The sequence below is a fragment of the Sciurus carolinensis genome, chromosome 10 (genome assembly GCF_902686445.1).
Source record: "Sciurus carolinensis chromosome 10, mSciCar1.2, whole genome shotgun sequence".
Taxonomy (NCBI): domain Eukaryota; kingdom Metazoa; phylum Chordata; class Mammalia; order Rodentia; family Sciuridae; genus Sciurus; species Sciurus carolinensis.
This window is the reverse complement of record NC_062222.1, coordinates 98,209,759-98,225,487: the sequence shown is the minus strand read 5'-3', so window position 1 is coordinate 98,225,487 and position 15,729 is coordinate 98,209,759. Positions and strand designations below refer to the sequence as shown.

The following is a 15,729-nucleotide window of genomic DNA, read 5'->3' as shown; positions in this document are numbered from 1 at the left end:
TTGTGAGCAGCAGCAAGTGGTTCTGGGTAGGTCACCCTTTGTGTGAGAGGAGAGTCTAATTAAGGCCACTGCAGATGGCCTGTTGGTCCAGGGCAGCCCAGGGTGATATGTCCACATGGTAGCCCATGCCAGTTAATTAGCCCGAGGATTGTATAGTGTTCAGTCTACACAACCATATCTAGTGTCCCCATAGTAAAGCAGAAGCTGGAACAGCAAATATCACAGTAGATTCTGGAAATGAGGTCTGGCGGGGCAGGAGGAGCATCAGGAGATGACAGTGTGGCAAGAGTCAAGGTTGGGCAATAGAGTGGATGGTGCCTGGAAGGCTCAGCCACATCTGCATAAAGATGGTAGGTGCCAGCCATCTGAGGTTTCGCCAGGTGTGTGGGGGTGGGGTTAATGCCAAACAGGGCAGGTGAGTTGAGAACACCCATGGGAGGCTGGAGAAAGCACCATGGGCAGAGATGGCTGGGAGAGTAGCCAGGGACAGAAAGAGAGGCCACAGGCTCTGAGGTTGCTTGGGTGCTCAGACGGCCTTTCCAGTGCTGTGTTATCATACAGCAGGCATTTGTCCCAAGTCAAGTATACATGTTCATTAATGTGGATTTTGTTAATACTGAACTAAGTGAGTTGTATTTTACCCCAAACAGGCATCTGTTCTCAGGTAGACCCGAAAAAGATATGCGCTCTGAGGTGGAGGTGGGCATCCAACCAGGAACTGATTTATTGTCCTTCCTTGTAGATATGTAAGTGAACTTCACCTGACCAGATTAAAAGGGACGGAAGGAGGCACGTACACATTTCTTGTGTCCAACTCTGATGTCAACGCTTCCATGACATTTAATGTTTACGTGAACAGTAAGTCCAAGAAGGGGGCTCCTTATCTTTTTATTTTTTATTGCATGTTGTGGCTCGTGTTTGTAACAGCTGCAGAACTGAGCTCATTGTGTACTATGTAAATAATGTTTCATGATAATTTTGACCTTAACAAAGACCTCGTGGTTTGGTGGTTAGGAGAGAAAACCAATTCCTTGTCCTACTTTTCACTGACCACATGACCTTGTTCAAGTGGCACAAATTCTGGGGGCTGCCTTTGAAGTAAACAGGAGCCATACAAGTTGAAAATAGCAAGTCGAGGGAAAACGTGTTATTATTGATTGTTGGAATAGCAGCCAGATGTTGAATGGGAGCTGGGTTGTGGTGTCAGGTGGGAGAGAGACGCCGTCAAGCCCTGACATGATTTCTTTGTTGCAGAGCTTTCTCTTTCCAGGCTCTGATGTGATTTGTGTTTAGACGGTCCTCCCTTAAGACCAATGCAGTATTGATTGATCCAGCTCCGGGGTCTTCCTGAGTAATATGTGGGTCCTGTGGGAGCAGGTAGCAAGCAGGTGGTCTCTGAGGGAGGGTGACTGTGTTCATGGGAACCTCAACACTGCCTTGCTGGGGCACCACCCCCTCCTACCTGTCACATCTTCTTCAAGAATTGTCTGAACAGGGGTTCAGGCCAAGGGAGCGTGCGCCCCAGATGGAGCCTCTACCAGGTGCATGGCTTCCTCCTGACTCTACATGGGATTCAATTTGCATTCCCAGGGGAGAGTGAACTGGTGCCTACCATACCATACCCACCAGAGTCAGGGAGTAGCCCAGGAAAAGGAATGTCAGAATTGGCCCTCCTGGGGTCTGAGGGATTGCCAGACCACAGAACATTCCCTATAGACAATTTAGCAACTGGACTGAGTGCTTCCTGTGTGTTGGGCTGTAGGAGGGGTTGTGGAAACAAAGGCTTCCAGCCCTTTCCTTGCCCTGAAGGAGCTTACCTGCTGTGTTTTGTATAATTAAGTCAAGTGGTGCTGCAGTTTAGCCAGGGCGATGGGGTGGGTAGCTTGATTCATTTAAAAATGTCGGAACAAAACAGCTACTGAGTGACACTCTGGACAGGTTTTTGATTGCTAATCTAGAGATTTTCTTACTATATCAGCATTTCCAAAATTTTGTTTCCTTAATACTATGTTAATCTGGGTTTAGGTAAAGAAGGTCACATGCATATAATTAACAATGTTTAAAAAAAAATTACAGGGCCTCTCCAGAATCCTTAATGTGCAGATGTGTATTCTGCCTCCCCTGGAGGGGTTCTGGAATGGAGTGTATTATCCCAAACTTGTTTGACCACAGAACTCGCCCTTTTCAAGGGAAACATGTTAATTATTATTTCAGTTCCTCAGAACAGTTTTGATTATGTGGTATCTCATTGCCCTCAGTTCAAATGTTTCTAGATTAATTCAAATGTTAATCAAAGGAGCTTAGTATATCACACAGGGGCAAAATTATCTGCTGAAAAATCTTAATATTCAACTAACCTAAGAGGTGACTGTAGGCAAATCAGTATTCTCACAAGCATACTGTTCATTCAAAACTTTTTTTGGGGGGAGCACTCTAGTGCAGTAGAGCTTCTCAACCATCTATGGCAAGTGACTCATTGCTGTGCACCCCCAAATTCCCAATTCACTTCTTCCAAAATACAGTAAAAATAGTGACTAGAAAAGTGAAATAAAACAGCAGAGATACATAAAATACAAGCATAAGCTTTTTTATTCATTAGATTCCACAGATAAAAAAAAATTTCTTTGCCTAATCACTCCTTCTAAATGTTCTCGGTCTTCCTCTTTCTCCTTGTGGTAACCAGAGACAGCAGACCATGGGTGTGGCATGCCCCACAGAACTCTCATGGAGAAGCTCAGCAGTTGGGAGTTTTGTTTTGTGTTCTTTCTCCTTTCCCTGGCACCAAGGCCAGAGGGACATTGAGATGGATCCCTTTCTGTGTTCTTCATGCTTCCATCTGCTAGAGAGCAATCTGTCATTTGGTCTTGAGATATTAACCCCAGAACATTTCTGACTTTTTTCTGGAGGACAGAATTGCTACCACTTTACTTACAAGGCTGACTTGCCACCTGACTAGATCAGTTTTAATCACTTTCTCTGATGAACTTGTACCTCTCTGAAACTAGATCAGATATGCCCTGAGCCTTCCAGAGAATCCCTCCCTGGTCATAGGAGACCTTTCCTCTTCTGGGGCCTGGGTGTCCAATACCCTGCTGTATCACCCTGGGGATACAGATGAGAATAAAGGAGGCTCTGGCCTCTCTGGTTAAGTTCTTCAGGAAGTCTCTTCATTCCTGTCAGCTTGTTACAGACACCAAACTGACTAAAGGCATTCACTTGCTAGCACATTGGACTTCCAAATGTGAACTCCCTCTGGTGGGGTGTTTCCAAATACTCTACATTTAGGGTTGGCTGATTTGTGAATTTTTTTGATAAAAAAAAAAAAAAATATATATATATATATATATATATAGAGAGAGAGAGAGAGAGAGAGAGAGAGAGAGAGAGAGAGAGAGAAAGAGAGAGAGAAAACAGTGTTATGAGATAGGACTTTTTATTTGAAATCAAAAGCTAAATTTGTTTTAAAATTTAGAACTTGGAACAGTTTTATCATTTATAAAATGATGCATTTGGGCATCATTTTAGATGAGACGTTACATAGGTAGGTCTACTGCATGGTTTATTCTGTAAATAAGTTTAGCCTCCAGGGTACAAGGAATTGCATTCTGCAAACATTAGAATTAATAAAAACCAAGATAACACATGCAGAAATTCAGGCTGTTCAGTGACACTGATGCATAATTGCTTAATAGATTCACTGTTGAGAAATGTTAGTGGAAATCCTTGATTTGAAATGAATAAATGTTTGTTGGTGGGAAAAAAACCATTTGTTTTGAAATTTTCATATGTAGATTTCAATATATTAAATATATATGAGGTGGGGGGAGGGCTTTTAAATTACTGAACTCAAATCATTCATGTTAAGAAAATGATTAAATGTGTAACATGTTAAACTTGAGAATGTTTTAATTCTGTTTTAAATTTCTGTAACCAAGCCATGATATACATAAGTCTGGTAAACTCTCTCAGTGTCACTCGTGGTGGTTTTGAGGGCCAAGAGCTAGGATGTATTTGCTATCTTTGAGTAGAACTTGCAATGGAAGATTAACTGATGGGAGTTTTCATTAAAAAACAAAGCAAACTGGGTGTGGTGGTTCATGCCTGTAATCCCAGGGACTGGACAGGTTGAGGCAGGAGGATCACAAGTTCAAAGCCAGTCTAAGCAATTTAGTGAGACCCTGTCTCAAAAAGTAAGAAGGATTAGGGATGTAGCTCAGTGGTAAAGTACCCCTGGGTTCAGTCCCCAATACAAAAAGCAAAGTAAAACAAAAGTCAGTTATTCTTTGCATTGAATTTGCATTGCTGTAATTACTCTTAGAATCACTTGTCCAAGATGAATATAGGAACCAAATTCCTAGTTCTAAAATATATGATATCTTTTTGTGAAAGTGTGATCTGTTTCCCTTGCAAATGAAAATTAGGAGGAATATGGAATGCTAAAAACTTTAAATCTTTACCTCAAAGCACTTAATAGACTTTACTCTTTCTCAAATTCCTGTAGATGTTAGAAAAAATTACTTCAAGATTTTATAGTTAGCCTGTGCTACTTATTAAAAATCCAGTCTCTTTGGTTACAAGAAATATCATACAGTAAGATTTTTTAAATCAGATCCAGGGCAAATAAAAGGCCAGGTTTGTACTTCAATCTTAATTTATATTAAAGTCAACTTAATTGACTCCTCTGCATCAAATTTCTTGGATAAATAACAAGCTTTATAGTGGACTCAAGTGGTAGAAAGTGAAGCAAATGTTTTGTAAGTTTATTTTGGCTTCTAACCTCAAATACTCATAAGAGTCCTAAAGTAGTATATGTAATTATAAAAAAAAAAGTTAGGATTATACATCAATTTTTTTTAAACTTCTGGAGTGATTTTTTTTAAAAAAGAGATCCTATAACTTTAAAACTTCAAAGCATTATCTGATAGCATTTCCAAATTGGTATTTTGAATTTAAAATATGTGGCATTTAAATGGTATCTCGGGGTCACAAAGAGATCTCTCCCCAAGCTTGAAGGAACACTGGTCAGTGCTAAACCCCAGTCAGCTGAGGAGACCGCGAACTCAGATGGTGATGACTGCAGGCCGACATTGAGAACCGAAGGTCTGCTTTCATCCGGGGCTTACGAGAGCGCCTTTAACAGTCAGCTAAACTGGAAACCCAAAGGACCGCCTGACTGCATCACATTAAGTCTCAGAAGTCGCTGATGTCATTCCACTTATGGAGAGGTTTAAAGGGGGATTGAGATACAGTTTAAGGACATGCTAAATAATGTATTATTTCTAAATCACTGTGTCATATAATTAACATCCTGCCTGGTGTTAGGTGATTATTTATAGATCCTACAGTATACCAAAATCAGCCAAAGCAATCAGTCACCCAGAATGAAGTCTCACTCTCGATGAGAGAGTTCCCCTTGGACCTCACTTCCAGGGTTTATGTATTTTTGGTCATGGTTGAATCTGGTCCCAGATGGCGGAACCAATTCTAGGTAGAAGCCACTGCAGCGCAATGACCTGCAAGTAAAGCACATGGCCAGGGCGCCATTTGCCAAAAGAGAAGGTGGGCCTGTCAAGCCAGCCATGTAGATTCCTGGGACTGCCTGCCAGCCTTCAGCCATCTGGGTCACCCACCTGGCTGGAATCTCAGGGACTGCTTCCCAAGCCGAAACGTTAATGGCCAGCTCGCCTTCAAGGACTGCTGGTTTGGGGCCTTTGGACCACTATGCCCTTCAAGAAGATCCTCATAAAACAGAGCAAAGTTACTAGAACTTGACCTCTTTTGGAAACTGGGTATCTCTTCCTACCTCATAACCCTTTTTAACTTTCTATTTCTTTCTTTTATTTATTTTTTTGGTGCTAGGGATCAAACCCAGGCCCCTCCACCACTGAACTGTACCCTAATCCCTCTATTTTTATTTTTATAAAATAGTAGATCTTCCAAACACATGAATGTCCAAGCCATACTTGTGTTAGAGACTAAAATTTTAAAATGTAAACACATTCTCTCTGGGTTTCTCCTTGAGAGATTTTACCTTTTAGTGTTTACCCCCATTAGGTAGATTCTATTAGAATCCTATATTAAATTATTAGAACTCTTAACCTTTAAGTAAGACTGGTGCTAGTAGAACTCCTCTCTGGCTTACTTTCTTGCTTTTGTGAACAGATTGTGGGGCTACCACGGAACCATAGCGTAGCTTGGTTTGAGTGAACATTGGTATATGTTTTTAAATCAAAATGATTTTTTCATATTAGAAAAGTATTATGAAGCATAAAAAACCAAAAATGTATTGAAGCAAACAAAAATAAAGCAAGTTTTAAGCTTAACTTCTAATTAATGTACATCTTATTCTTTAATATCCCTTGTGACGTATTTTTTCAGTGCATCTAAATTTTATTATCTTTTTGGTAAAAATGAGCTCATACTGCTTCACAACCTGAATTTTGGTGTTGAACAACAGATAGGTTTTGAATATCTTTCCATGACACAAAATGCCCTTCTACCGCATTCTTTTTGGTGTCAGTGTGAGGATTTTTTGTGGTTCTTGTGTGTGTCTGATGCAATTTGGAGACATCATGGAGTGAGGCGGACTTCTGAAATGATGTGACTGACTTTTAAAAGAAACCTGTCAGACGATTGCTTAAAGTTTATAATTATCTCGTTTAATCTTGAAGGAGTGACCTGCTAAGTGCCTGGAAGTTAGTGAGGTCACCATCTGTCATTATCTTTGATGCTCTTGTGTCTTCCACATATGTACAAAAGCTGCACAGTTAGGACCATTTTAACTTAAACAATAATTCTCAGATCTTCTTAGTGTGATAGCTAATTTATGGAAAAGTCGTTACGTGTCTTTTCACAGTGATCTCTTTGTAGGTAATGTGTGTTTATATGAGATGTCAGACAGTGTTTGAACTCTGTTTTTATTTTCTCTTTTTGAACTTGCAGTGAATTTTTGTTCTCTAATCAGGTATTATGAACATTGTTTCTGATGTGACTAATTTCTGTTTATAAAAAAAATTTGTGGGGCTGGGGAGATAGCTCAGCTGGTAGAGTGCTTGCCTTGCAAGCACAAGGCACTGAGTTCGATCCCCAGTACCTAAAAAAAAAAAAAAAAAAAAAAAAAATCTCTGTGGATACAAGAATGATTTTAGACATTCAAATTGGGGAAGAAAAAAGACATGGCAACTCCTTTTTTTTTTTTTTTTTTTTTTTTAAGTTGTAGATGGACACAATACCTTTATTTGTTTATATGTGGTGCTGGGATCAAACCCAGTGCCTCACACGTGCTAAGCAAGTGCTCCACCACTGAGCTTCAGCCCCACGACAACTACTTTTAATGGAAGACTTCATTCTTTCCTATCGTGAAGAAATTCAACACCGGTAGCTACAAACTAAATGTTTTGCCCTACTCAAGCACTGATCTCATTCCTTTTCCTTCATATCCTAAGAAAATTGGTCTTGTTGGGTTGCTGATTGGGGGAGGGGGTATCTGTTTAAAAGCTAACCTCTTAGAGAAGAAAGTAGCCCCCCCGAATTCTCAGGCCCTTTGCTGTCCAGTTTGTGGCTTTACTTATTTATTTGTTTTTTAATGTATATGGTAGAAGAGTGGAGAAACAGGCTTAGGTTTGTCACTGCATAGAGTTTGCTGAGATTGTCCTTGGACTTTCCTCATGAGAGCACGAGGAGCCACTTTCATATTGTGGGACTTCCGCTCTGTAGAAATTTCCTTTTCAGTGGAGCCAGGTGTGCTTTTATATCAAATTAGCCTCCTTCATTTATAAATGTGTGCAGGGTCACCTGTAATTTAGTGGAAATTTAAATTAATCCAAGAATAGATACATAATTTTTCCATGGGCATTGTGTCAATACCCTTCTCCTCCACTTCTGAATTATGTGGCAAAATGAATTAGCTACTTTTACAGAGTAGAAAAATAGCATTGATCCCATGCCCACGCTCCTTGGCAGCACAAGGGGTTGTGTTATGATGGGTACCTGGGTGTATCTGGGTTACACGGCAGTGGGATCCCATGATTCTGGCTCAGGAGGGCTTTCTCCGAGTAGAGAGTCATCATTTTTCAACTTCATTTTGAGATGGGGAGATTTTTTTGATGACTGTTTAGAACAGGGATTGGCAGACTAAGCCTGCAGGCCAGATTCAGCCTGATGCCTGGTATCGGATGACTACTCAGTAATTTTTTTTTTAAGAAATGGGAAAAACTCACAAGCTTTCATGAGACCTGAATAAAATTCATCCTTCAATGTCCATAAGTAAAGTTTCATTGGAACATGGCCATGCCTGTTTGTTCAGACGGTGTCTGTAGCTACTTTTATATTCCAGCCACAGGGCTAAGTTGGTGCAAGAGAGAGCTGACCTGAACACACTCACCTCACCCTTAATGGTGGAAGTTGGCTGACTCCTATTTGAGATCACTGCTTCTTTTCTTTTTCTCTTACTTTTTTTTTTTTTTTTTTTTTGGTACTAGAGATTAAACCCAGGGGCACCTAATCACTGAGCCATATTCCTAGCACTTTTAAAATTTTTATTCTGACACAGCGTCATGCTAAGTTACTTAGCCCTCGCTCATTTGCTGAAGCTGACTTTGAACTCGCAATCCTCCAAGAGTGACTCTCTCAAAAACAGCTGGGTACAGGAGACCATAGTTGAATTGTTTTGTTTGTTAAATGGACTTTTGTTAAAGTGCCCACACACCAATTTCTGAATATCCTTAAAAATGTATGAAATGCAGTGAAATGCAGTCTATTCTGGGGACTTTCTCTAAACAGTTTAATATTTCCTTTAGTATGTAAAAAAGTTAGCTTGAGTTATTTTTGTACTCCTAGTTTAGCTGATTTAAATTCCTCTATTATAACAGTGTTGTGGCAGGAATGTAGGTTTCAGCCAGACCAAAATCAGGATAGTGACAAATTTCTGAAAAGCACTGCAGCATTGCCATTAAACACCAGCAGCCCTAGAATTGTAGAAGCAGAAATTCATCCTTCGGCTCGCTCTTCATTTAGTCTTTTATTATTTGGAGACTTGAGTCTGTGTTCTTTGTCCTGCTGATGATCTGGTGAGAGCAAATGTGCATGTATAATAGGAGATGGTTAAGGTGGAACTGGACAAGAGAAGAGCTGTACTTAAAGTGCTTCCCCACACGGAAGTGAATGAAGAAGAGACCCCCCCACACCCCACTTCCCAGGGTGAGCATCCCTGCCCAGCCCTCAGCTGCCAGCTCCTGGTATCTGTGCTATGTTCTTAAAATTCATTTTGTTCTTGCCTTCCACATGGACCTGATGGTAGGAAAAAGGAATATTTTTCAAGATCACAAAGTCTGTGTGGTAAACCAGTGAATGTTTAGGATTTTTAATTGCATAAGCAAAGAACTCTCAGTAGTTAACTGCCTACAAGCTGATCGCTGTTGTCGAAGATACCAGAATGACTCAAGTCCACAATGCTCTGAAAAAGAGAAAAGGCTATTTTTTAAATCTCCACTGGAAATACGTAACTTATACTCCTCTCAGGCTTATCTAAACCTCCAACTCGGGAGGAATTAGGGAATGTGTCATTTGGAACACTGTGTATTGCAGAATAGCTAAGAAACCACAGCTCGGATTTAACATGGAGAATTGCAGAGAGATGTATCTTTAACAGCAAAATATATATTTAATGGTTTACACGGTGCATTGAGGCATTTACAAAATGCAGATGAGCCCAGATTTTCATTTTTAGGAATCAAATTTCTACCTTGCTCATTCTTTATGCACTAGACGTTTTCCTAATGCAACTTGCCGTTTACAGCCTACACTGGACCAGTTTGTAATTAAGCTTTTTCAGAATGAGATGTCACACCACCAACACTCACGATAGGGCTACGGTTAGGGTGAGATGAGAGGTGTAGAATTTAAGGAGCCACTTACTGGCTGTTGCCAACTTGGGAGACCTTTGGGATCCATGCCTTCTCAATTCCTCACTGGGCGTTCTCCTCTTGCCTCACCCTGTTCCTGGCCCTGGTTAGGGTTCCTTGAAGATGCTCTTAAAAAAAAAAAAACCGTTGCTGGGTCAGAGCCTTAGCCTAGTGAAGCTCTGGAGGCGGCACCCAAGAATCTGCATTTAACCTCTTTTAGTAAATCTAATGCACATTGAAGATTTAGCACTGTCTGAGGCCTAACAGGACAAAAGCTGCTCAACTAGCCTCAGGTCATGATCCACCTGGGATAGGAGCTTTAAAAAACCACCTAATTAACCAGCATACAGGAGCAAGTAGGCCAGCCAGACCGCACTATCACCTGCCATGGCCCTTCTATAACTGCTACCAGGTGTCATGCTACAAGGCTTGGATCTTAGAGCACTTGTCACCAAAGCTAAATGTAATTGATTATGTAATTTTGAGCTGTTCCAATTTTTTAATTAAAAAATGTTTTATAGGTTCATTTTTGGCTACATGTTCACTATAGAATAAAATTAGAAAATAAGTCAAAAGAATAGAAACTGTCTATATCCTGCTACCCAGAGATAATCATTGTCAACATCTTAAGGTATCCTTTCAGACTTTTAAAGCTTTTTTTTCTATTGAGTTAATATTTAATTCCACTGAAAGTCTATCCTGTGGCGTTGTAGGCATTAGGTAGGATGAGTGACAAAATGAATGTAGGTGGAAGTAGATCTGTATTATGAACTGGATTCCCATTTGAGTCCTATCCAGTTACCTCTGCCATCTGTGTGTGGGCTTCCTGTACATCATTAATCTCAGTGTGTTTGTTTTTTATTTTTTAATTCACATGACTAGGCATATGTGAGGAGTTCTTATGTTTTAGCAGTCTGTTGTAAGAATAGTAGAAATAATCCCCTTGCCCAGAAGAGTTCACCATTAGTCTCTTCTTCCAGGTCCCTTCTCGTGACTACAGTTGAATGCCTTTGGGTGGTTTCCAGCGATTGCTCTTACTGTGTGTCTCTGGGAGGTCAGTCCCTGGGCCGGGAATCAGAGGTGTAACGAGTAAGATGTGGTTCCTGCCCCTGAGAATGTGGGAGTCTGATGGAGGAGGCAGACCAAGATCTTGTGCAAGTGTTAGGTGCAGGAATGGGAGAGAGACCATCCAACTTGGCTTTGGCGAGTTGGAGGTTGTTTCAAAAAGGAGGTGACCCTTAAACCAAGTCCAGAAGAGACCCCACCGCATGGTGCCTCCAGTCTCCAGCAAAGTCGCATTCTCCTAAGAGCCCCCTGGTTTTTTTGTGTTATGTCCTACTTTTCAGCCTGATCACACAGTTGCCCATGATAATTAAATGAAACTTGCCAGATGGATGCTTTTGCAAGATGATGGCTCGTCTTCTTGCTCTATTTGTGAAAGCTGGCATTGGATCCAAACTCTCAAGGATGCTCCTACCTTGAGATCGCTTTGGAGAGTAGTTCTTTTGTGTGTATTTGCCAAATGGCCTGCCCATCAGCAGGACCAGGCTGAGTGACAGGTGGGTGTGTCATGCATGTGGACACTCCAATCCTTGCCAACTCATTTTGCCTCCAAGGAGATGAGCTACTGAGAGGTTGTTCTACAAAGCTGTCTTTTATCAGTATTACCTTCTTTTGGGGAGATAGACTTGCTAAGCTTCTGATCTGTCAGTCTTCTCAGCACATTTATTGCTCTTATCAGTTGCAATATAATTAATATTGAATTCCCAATACACCTAGTTAAAACACATACACATTATCTCACCATCTTAAAGAAGCAATTTTCAGATCATTGAAGGGAGCGTTAAGAGTGGCAGACACAGTTAACTTACTCTGTAGAAAACTTGATTAGCCAAGGAGGGGAGGTGCTTTGATTAGAAAAGGATGGATTAGTAATAATGATTAATAATGAATGCATCATCTCCTTTCTGTGAGTCATTCTTTGTTCTTTGTATGCACAGTCTCATTTGTCTTGTCTCAACATCCCTGTGAGGTGGGTACCCCTATTATTCCCATTTTACACATGAGGAAACAGAAATAGGAAGGGAGATTCAGAAACTTAATAGGGAGCAGAGAACCGGTGGTAGTGAGGGCTGACATTCAGATTGCCCACCACACACTTGGCCTTCATGGTTCTGTGTTCAGATCTGGCCTAGTCAGTGCTACCCTTTTAAGGGTGCAGATGGGCACCGTCCGTGTCCTCAAGACGAACACAGTCGAGTTGCCTTGTTTTCAAAGGGTTAGGTGCCTTCAAGCATATTGCCTTTAGAACCAATAAGCATAAGTTCATTTTCCTTTCACTTCAGAAATAATTTCAAGAATTTGAAATTGTTGAATATCCATTGATTCTTGTAGTTACACAGAAGTGTCAAATTAGAGCCTTCCTGCTGGTACAATTTATGTTTTTGCTGATTATACCCAGACTCTAGATATGTGTTTGAATAAAATTCTTGGGCTAGCTTTCTCTTCTAATTTTCTCTCTGTATTTTGCATTCGAAATAAAGATTTGGAGTTAAAAGTACACTTTATCTTTCTGTGCTTTTGCTTCCTTATAAATAGGGCGTTTCCACTCTTTGTCAGCACCACCTTTCTTGCCCCCTTAAAGGAAAGTAGGGTTATCCTGTATCTGTTAACAACTCCTAATCTCATCCATCCCAGTTCCCATAATAACTTGAAATCCTGTGGCAGGTACAGTAATTTGAAATCCCACTGTCAAGAATCCTTTAAGCAGGATTTCTGCATTTAAAACAGTTGGGACTCCTAGAGTCCTGCCCAGAAGCCATCTTTCAGATTGTCCCTGGCTGGAAGCAGAGACCTGCCAGGTGGTCCTGCAAACTCTGCTTCAGAGATTTCATGGAGACTGCCATGTCTGCAGGGCGGGTGGGAATGGTCCTCACTGGGCCTGGGCACAGTCGTGGCTGGACCCTCCTGTCCACTTCTCTGTAGCTTCCACTCACTGATTCAGATTCTCCCTTTGAACATGTTCCCTTCGGCTCCTCGCAGCCCCCCAAAGGGTTGAAGGATTAGAAAGAGTGGGGCATATCTTGCTGGTTTTTTTCAGCAGTCTGACATATGGCCACTTCTCTTTTCCTGCAGCAAAACCAGAAATCCTGACTTACGACAGGCTCATGAATGGCATGCTCCAGTGTGTGGCAGCAGGGTTCCCAGAGCCCACAATAGATTGGTATTTTTGTCCAGGAACGGAGCAGAGGTGAGATGATTATTTTGGGCACTGATTAAAATGCAGAAGGGAAGGACTACAATTCAGTTGAATATCAAATGTGGGTTCAGATTTTTATTTTAAGAAAAAATGCTTTGTTTTTGATTATTTTTCCCCCCTATCCAAGTGGCTGTTTAGAGGGGATAATGGCTATATTTTTCCTTGTAGACATTAATTTTGTTTGTTGAAAAATGATTGCTGAATGACTTCTCTATTTTGGTGGTTATCTTTTTGGATTTATCATGCAATTTCTAGCCTGCAGGTAGATAAAGCAATTTTCCAGGACAGAGTAATTAGATTTCCATTCTATACACAGGAGGTAATGTGTGTGGAAAATGTGGCTGTAGTTATCATGAAAAAATTACCTCAGAAGTTAATTGCCAAGTTACCAAAAAGTAATGATCGCGCAATTACAATATACATATGGCATTTGTAGGCGACGGGTTTTATAAAGGTTTTCTCCTTGATTAGGTGCCCAGCCCCTGAAAGGGGAACATCTGGCAATGTGCTGCTTCTCCCTCTCAGTCCACACTTAAGCCTTAAATTGTCCCTTCACACTACCTGAAGACGAAAATGGGGTCAACATTGCTGTTTTTATCCTTCAAATGCTATTTTATGCTCTGGTTCTAAAAGCCTGGTTTAACATCACAACTGAATAAGTTAGGATGCGAGGGGAAATTTTATTTTTCCTGGAATAGACCACTTTATGACAACATGTCAGAAGAGGTTACCTAGGCTTATCATTTGGGGATGAGCTTTAGTGGAATATTTTCTTTGGGACGATAATAAGAGAGGTGCAGGGCCCCTGGAAGGCATCCCCACAGTGGAAACAGCCCCAGTCATTGCAGCCTTCAATTCAGCAAATATTTACGGAGAGCCAACTGTGTGCCAGGTGGTGCCAATCTAGTGCACAGAACTTACTGGGGTCCCTTGGTTTATGAGTCTATATTCTAGTGGGTGGAGAGAGATAATCGACAAGATAAACACCTAACATAGGTAAGTGTTAAGAAAGGAATGGGAAATGTCCGGGCATTTTAAATAGTGTAGTCAGGGTCTGGCTGTGAGCAGGCTCCCGCCCAGTGGTGGTGGAATAGCACCAGAGGGTGGATGGTGTTTCTCCACCTAAAACCCTGACCTCAGGTCCTTGCTTCTGCAGTTCTGAGGGCTTCCCTATCCTTGTCTTTCTAGATATTTCTTGCTTTCCTCTTCTCTGTTCCTCCTTTCCAGCCACTCATACACCCTTTCAATATTTGTTTCTTTCTAAGGATCTGTTGTTGTTTGCCAGGATCTATGGCAGTTGCTCTAATTCATTTCTAACCTTGTAGTAACCCTCCAGGATGGGGTGTTATCATCTTTACAGCTGCAGAAACTGAGTCCTGGAGAATAAATATTCCTCATGGGAAGCCAGCAGAATAGGCGTTTTTAAGGCAGGATTTGAACCCACATCTAACTCCAAAACTACTCCCTCTTTCTTCCCTTCCACAGTACTTTCCATCTCCCTAGGCCACAAAAGTGCTCATCCCTCCTCAGACTGAAGACTATGAAAGGGAGTTTTACCGATGATGAATCCTTTTGTTATAAACATAAGGCAGATGCAAGGTGTCTGACGTGTCCGTGTGTTCTCCCAGCGTAAGCCTGTGTTGTTTTTCTTGCCTGTAGATGTTCTGTTCCTGTGCCGCCAGTAGATGTGCAGATTCACAACTCATCTGTGCCGCCATTTGGAAAACTCGTGGTTCAGAGCTCTATAGATTCTAGTGCGTTCCGGCACAACGGCACAGTGGAGTGTAAGGCTCACAACGATGTGGGCAAGAGTTCTGCCTATTTTAACTTTGCATTTAAAGGTAACAACAAAGGTATATTTCTTTTTAATCCAATTTAAGGGGATATTTAGGCTCGGTCTACCATATCAAGCATGATTTTTAAGTCCATTCCAACATTGACCGTGTCATTTCTGATAATACCTGCATCACACCATACTGTCATCAAACCTGACAAATTTCATCCCATAGTAGCTTGTTAATAAAGGTTATGCTTGTACTAGAGTTATTTTAACCACCTTATCATATATATTTTATGTGTGTGCATGTGTACACACTCATGCGTGTGAATACCTGTCTCTTACTAATTGTATATTTATAATTGTCTCCATTAGAAGGGGGTATAAAGTAAATAGGGGAATATATTTATGCTCAAACCTAATTCGAGCAATTTAAATTTTGAATTTCATTTAAAATAAATCAACACTTTGCCAGACACTATATCATGTTTACTTGATCCTTCGTATAATCATGTGAGCCAGCCATTTCTTCAAAATTGCCTCATAATGACCAGCTCTTCTAACATAAATTAAATGATGCTTGAAGACAAATTGATGAATTCATATAAAGTTAGAAGAAGACAAAGAAACTGGAAACCTCAGATTTTAGGATTTGGTTTTTGGAGTGGTATTTTTTTTTTTTTTTTTTTTTTTTTTGAGTTGGCAAAGAGTAGTGCCAAAAATGTATGTTTCCTCCGGTTTGAGTAATGAGGGAAAGAGTCTTACATTGTTCTCCATTATTGATTTCTTTC

At 40.8% G+C, this 15,729-nt stretch overlaps 1 protein-coding gene across 4 annotated transcripts in view; it reads left to right on the top strand.

The window, feature by feature from the left end:
* The window catches only part of Kit (KIT proto-oncogene, receptor tyrosine kinase), an 80,789-nt gene that overhangs the window by 50,701 nt on the left and 14,359 nt on the right, over window positions 1–15,729 (top strand). For 2 of the 4 annotated variants that reach the window (XM_047567106.1, XM_047567105.1), the window contains exons 7-9: window positions 743–858; window positions 13,038–13,152; window positions 14,821–15,002. In XM_047567106.1, the coding sequence (XP_047423062.1) occupies window positions 743–858; window positions 13,038–13,152; window positions 14,821–15,002 (413 nt within the window). Of the gene's footprint in view, window positions 1–742; window positions 859–13,037; window positions 13,153–14,820; window positions 15,015–15,729 lie in introns of all 4 variants that reach the window. The other 2 variants (XM_047567104.1, XM_047567103.1) reach the window with 1 other exon arrangement.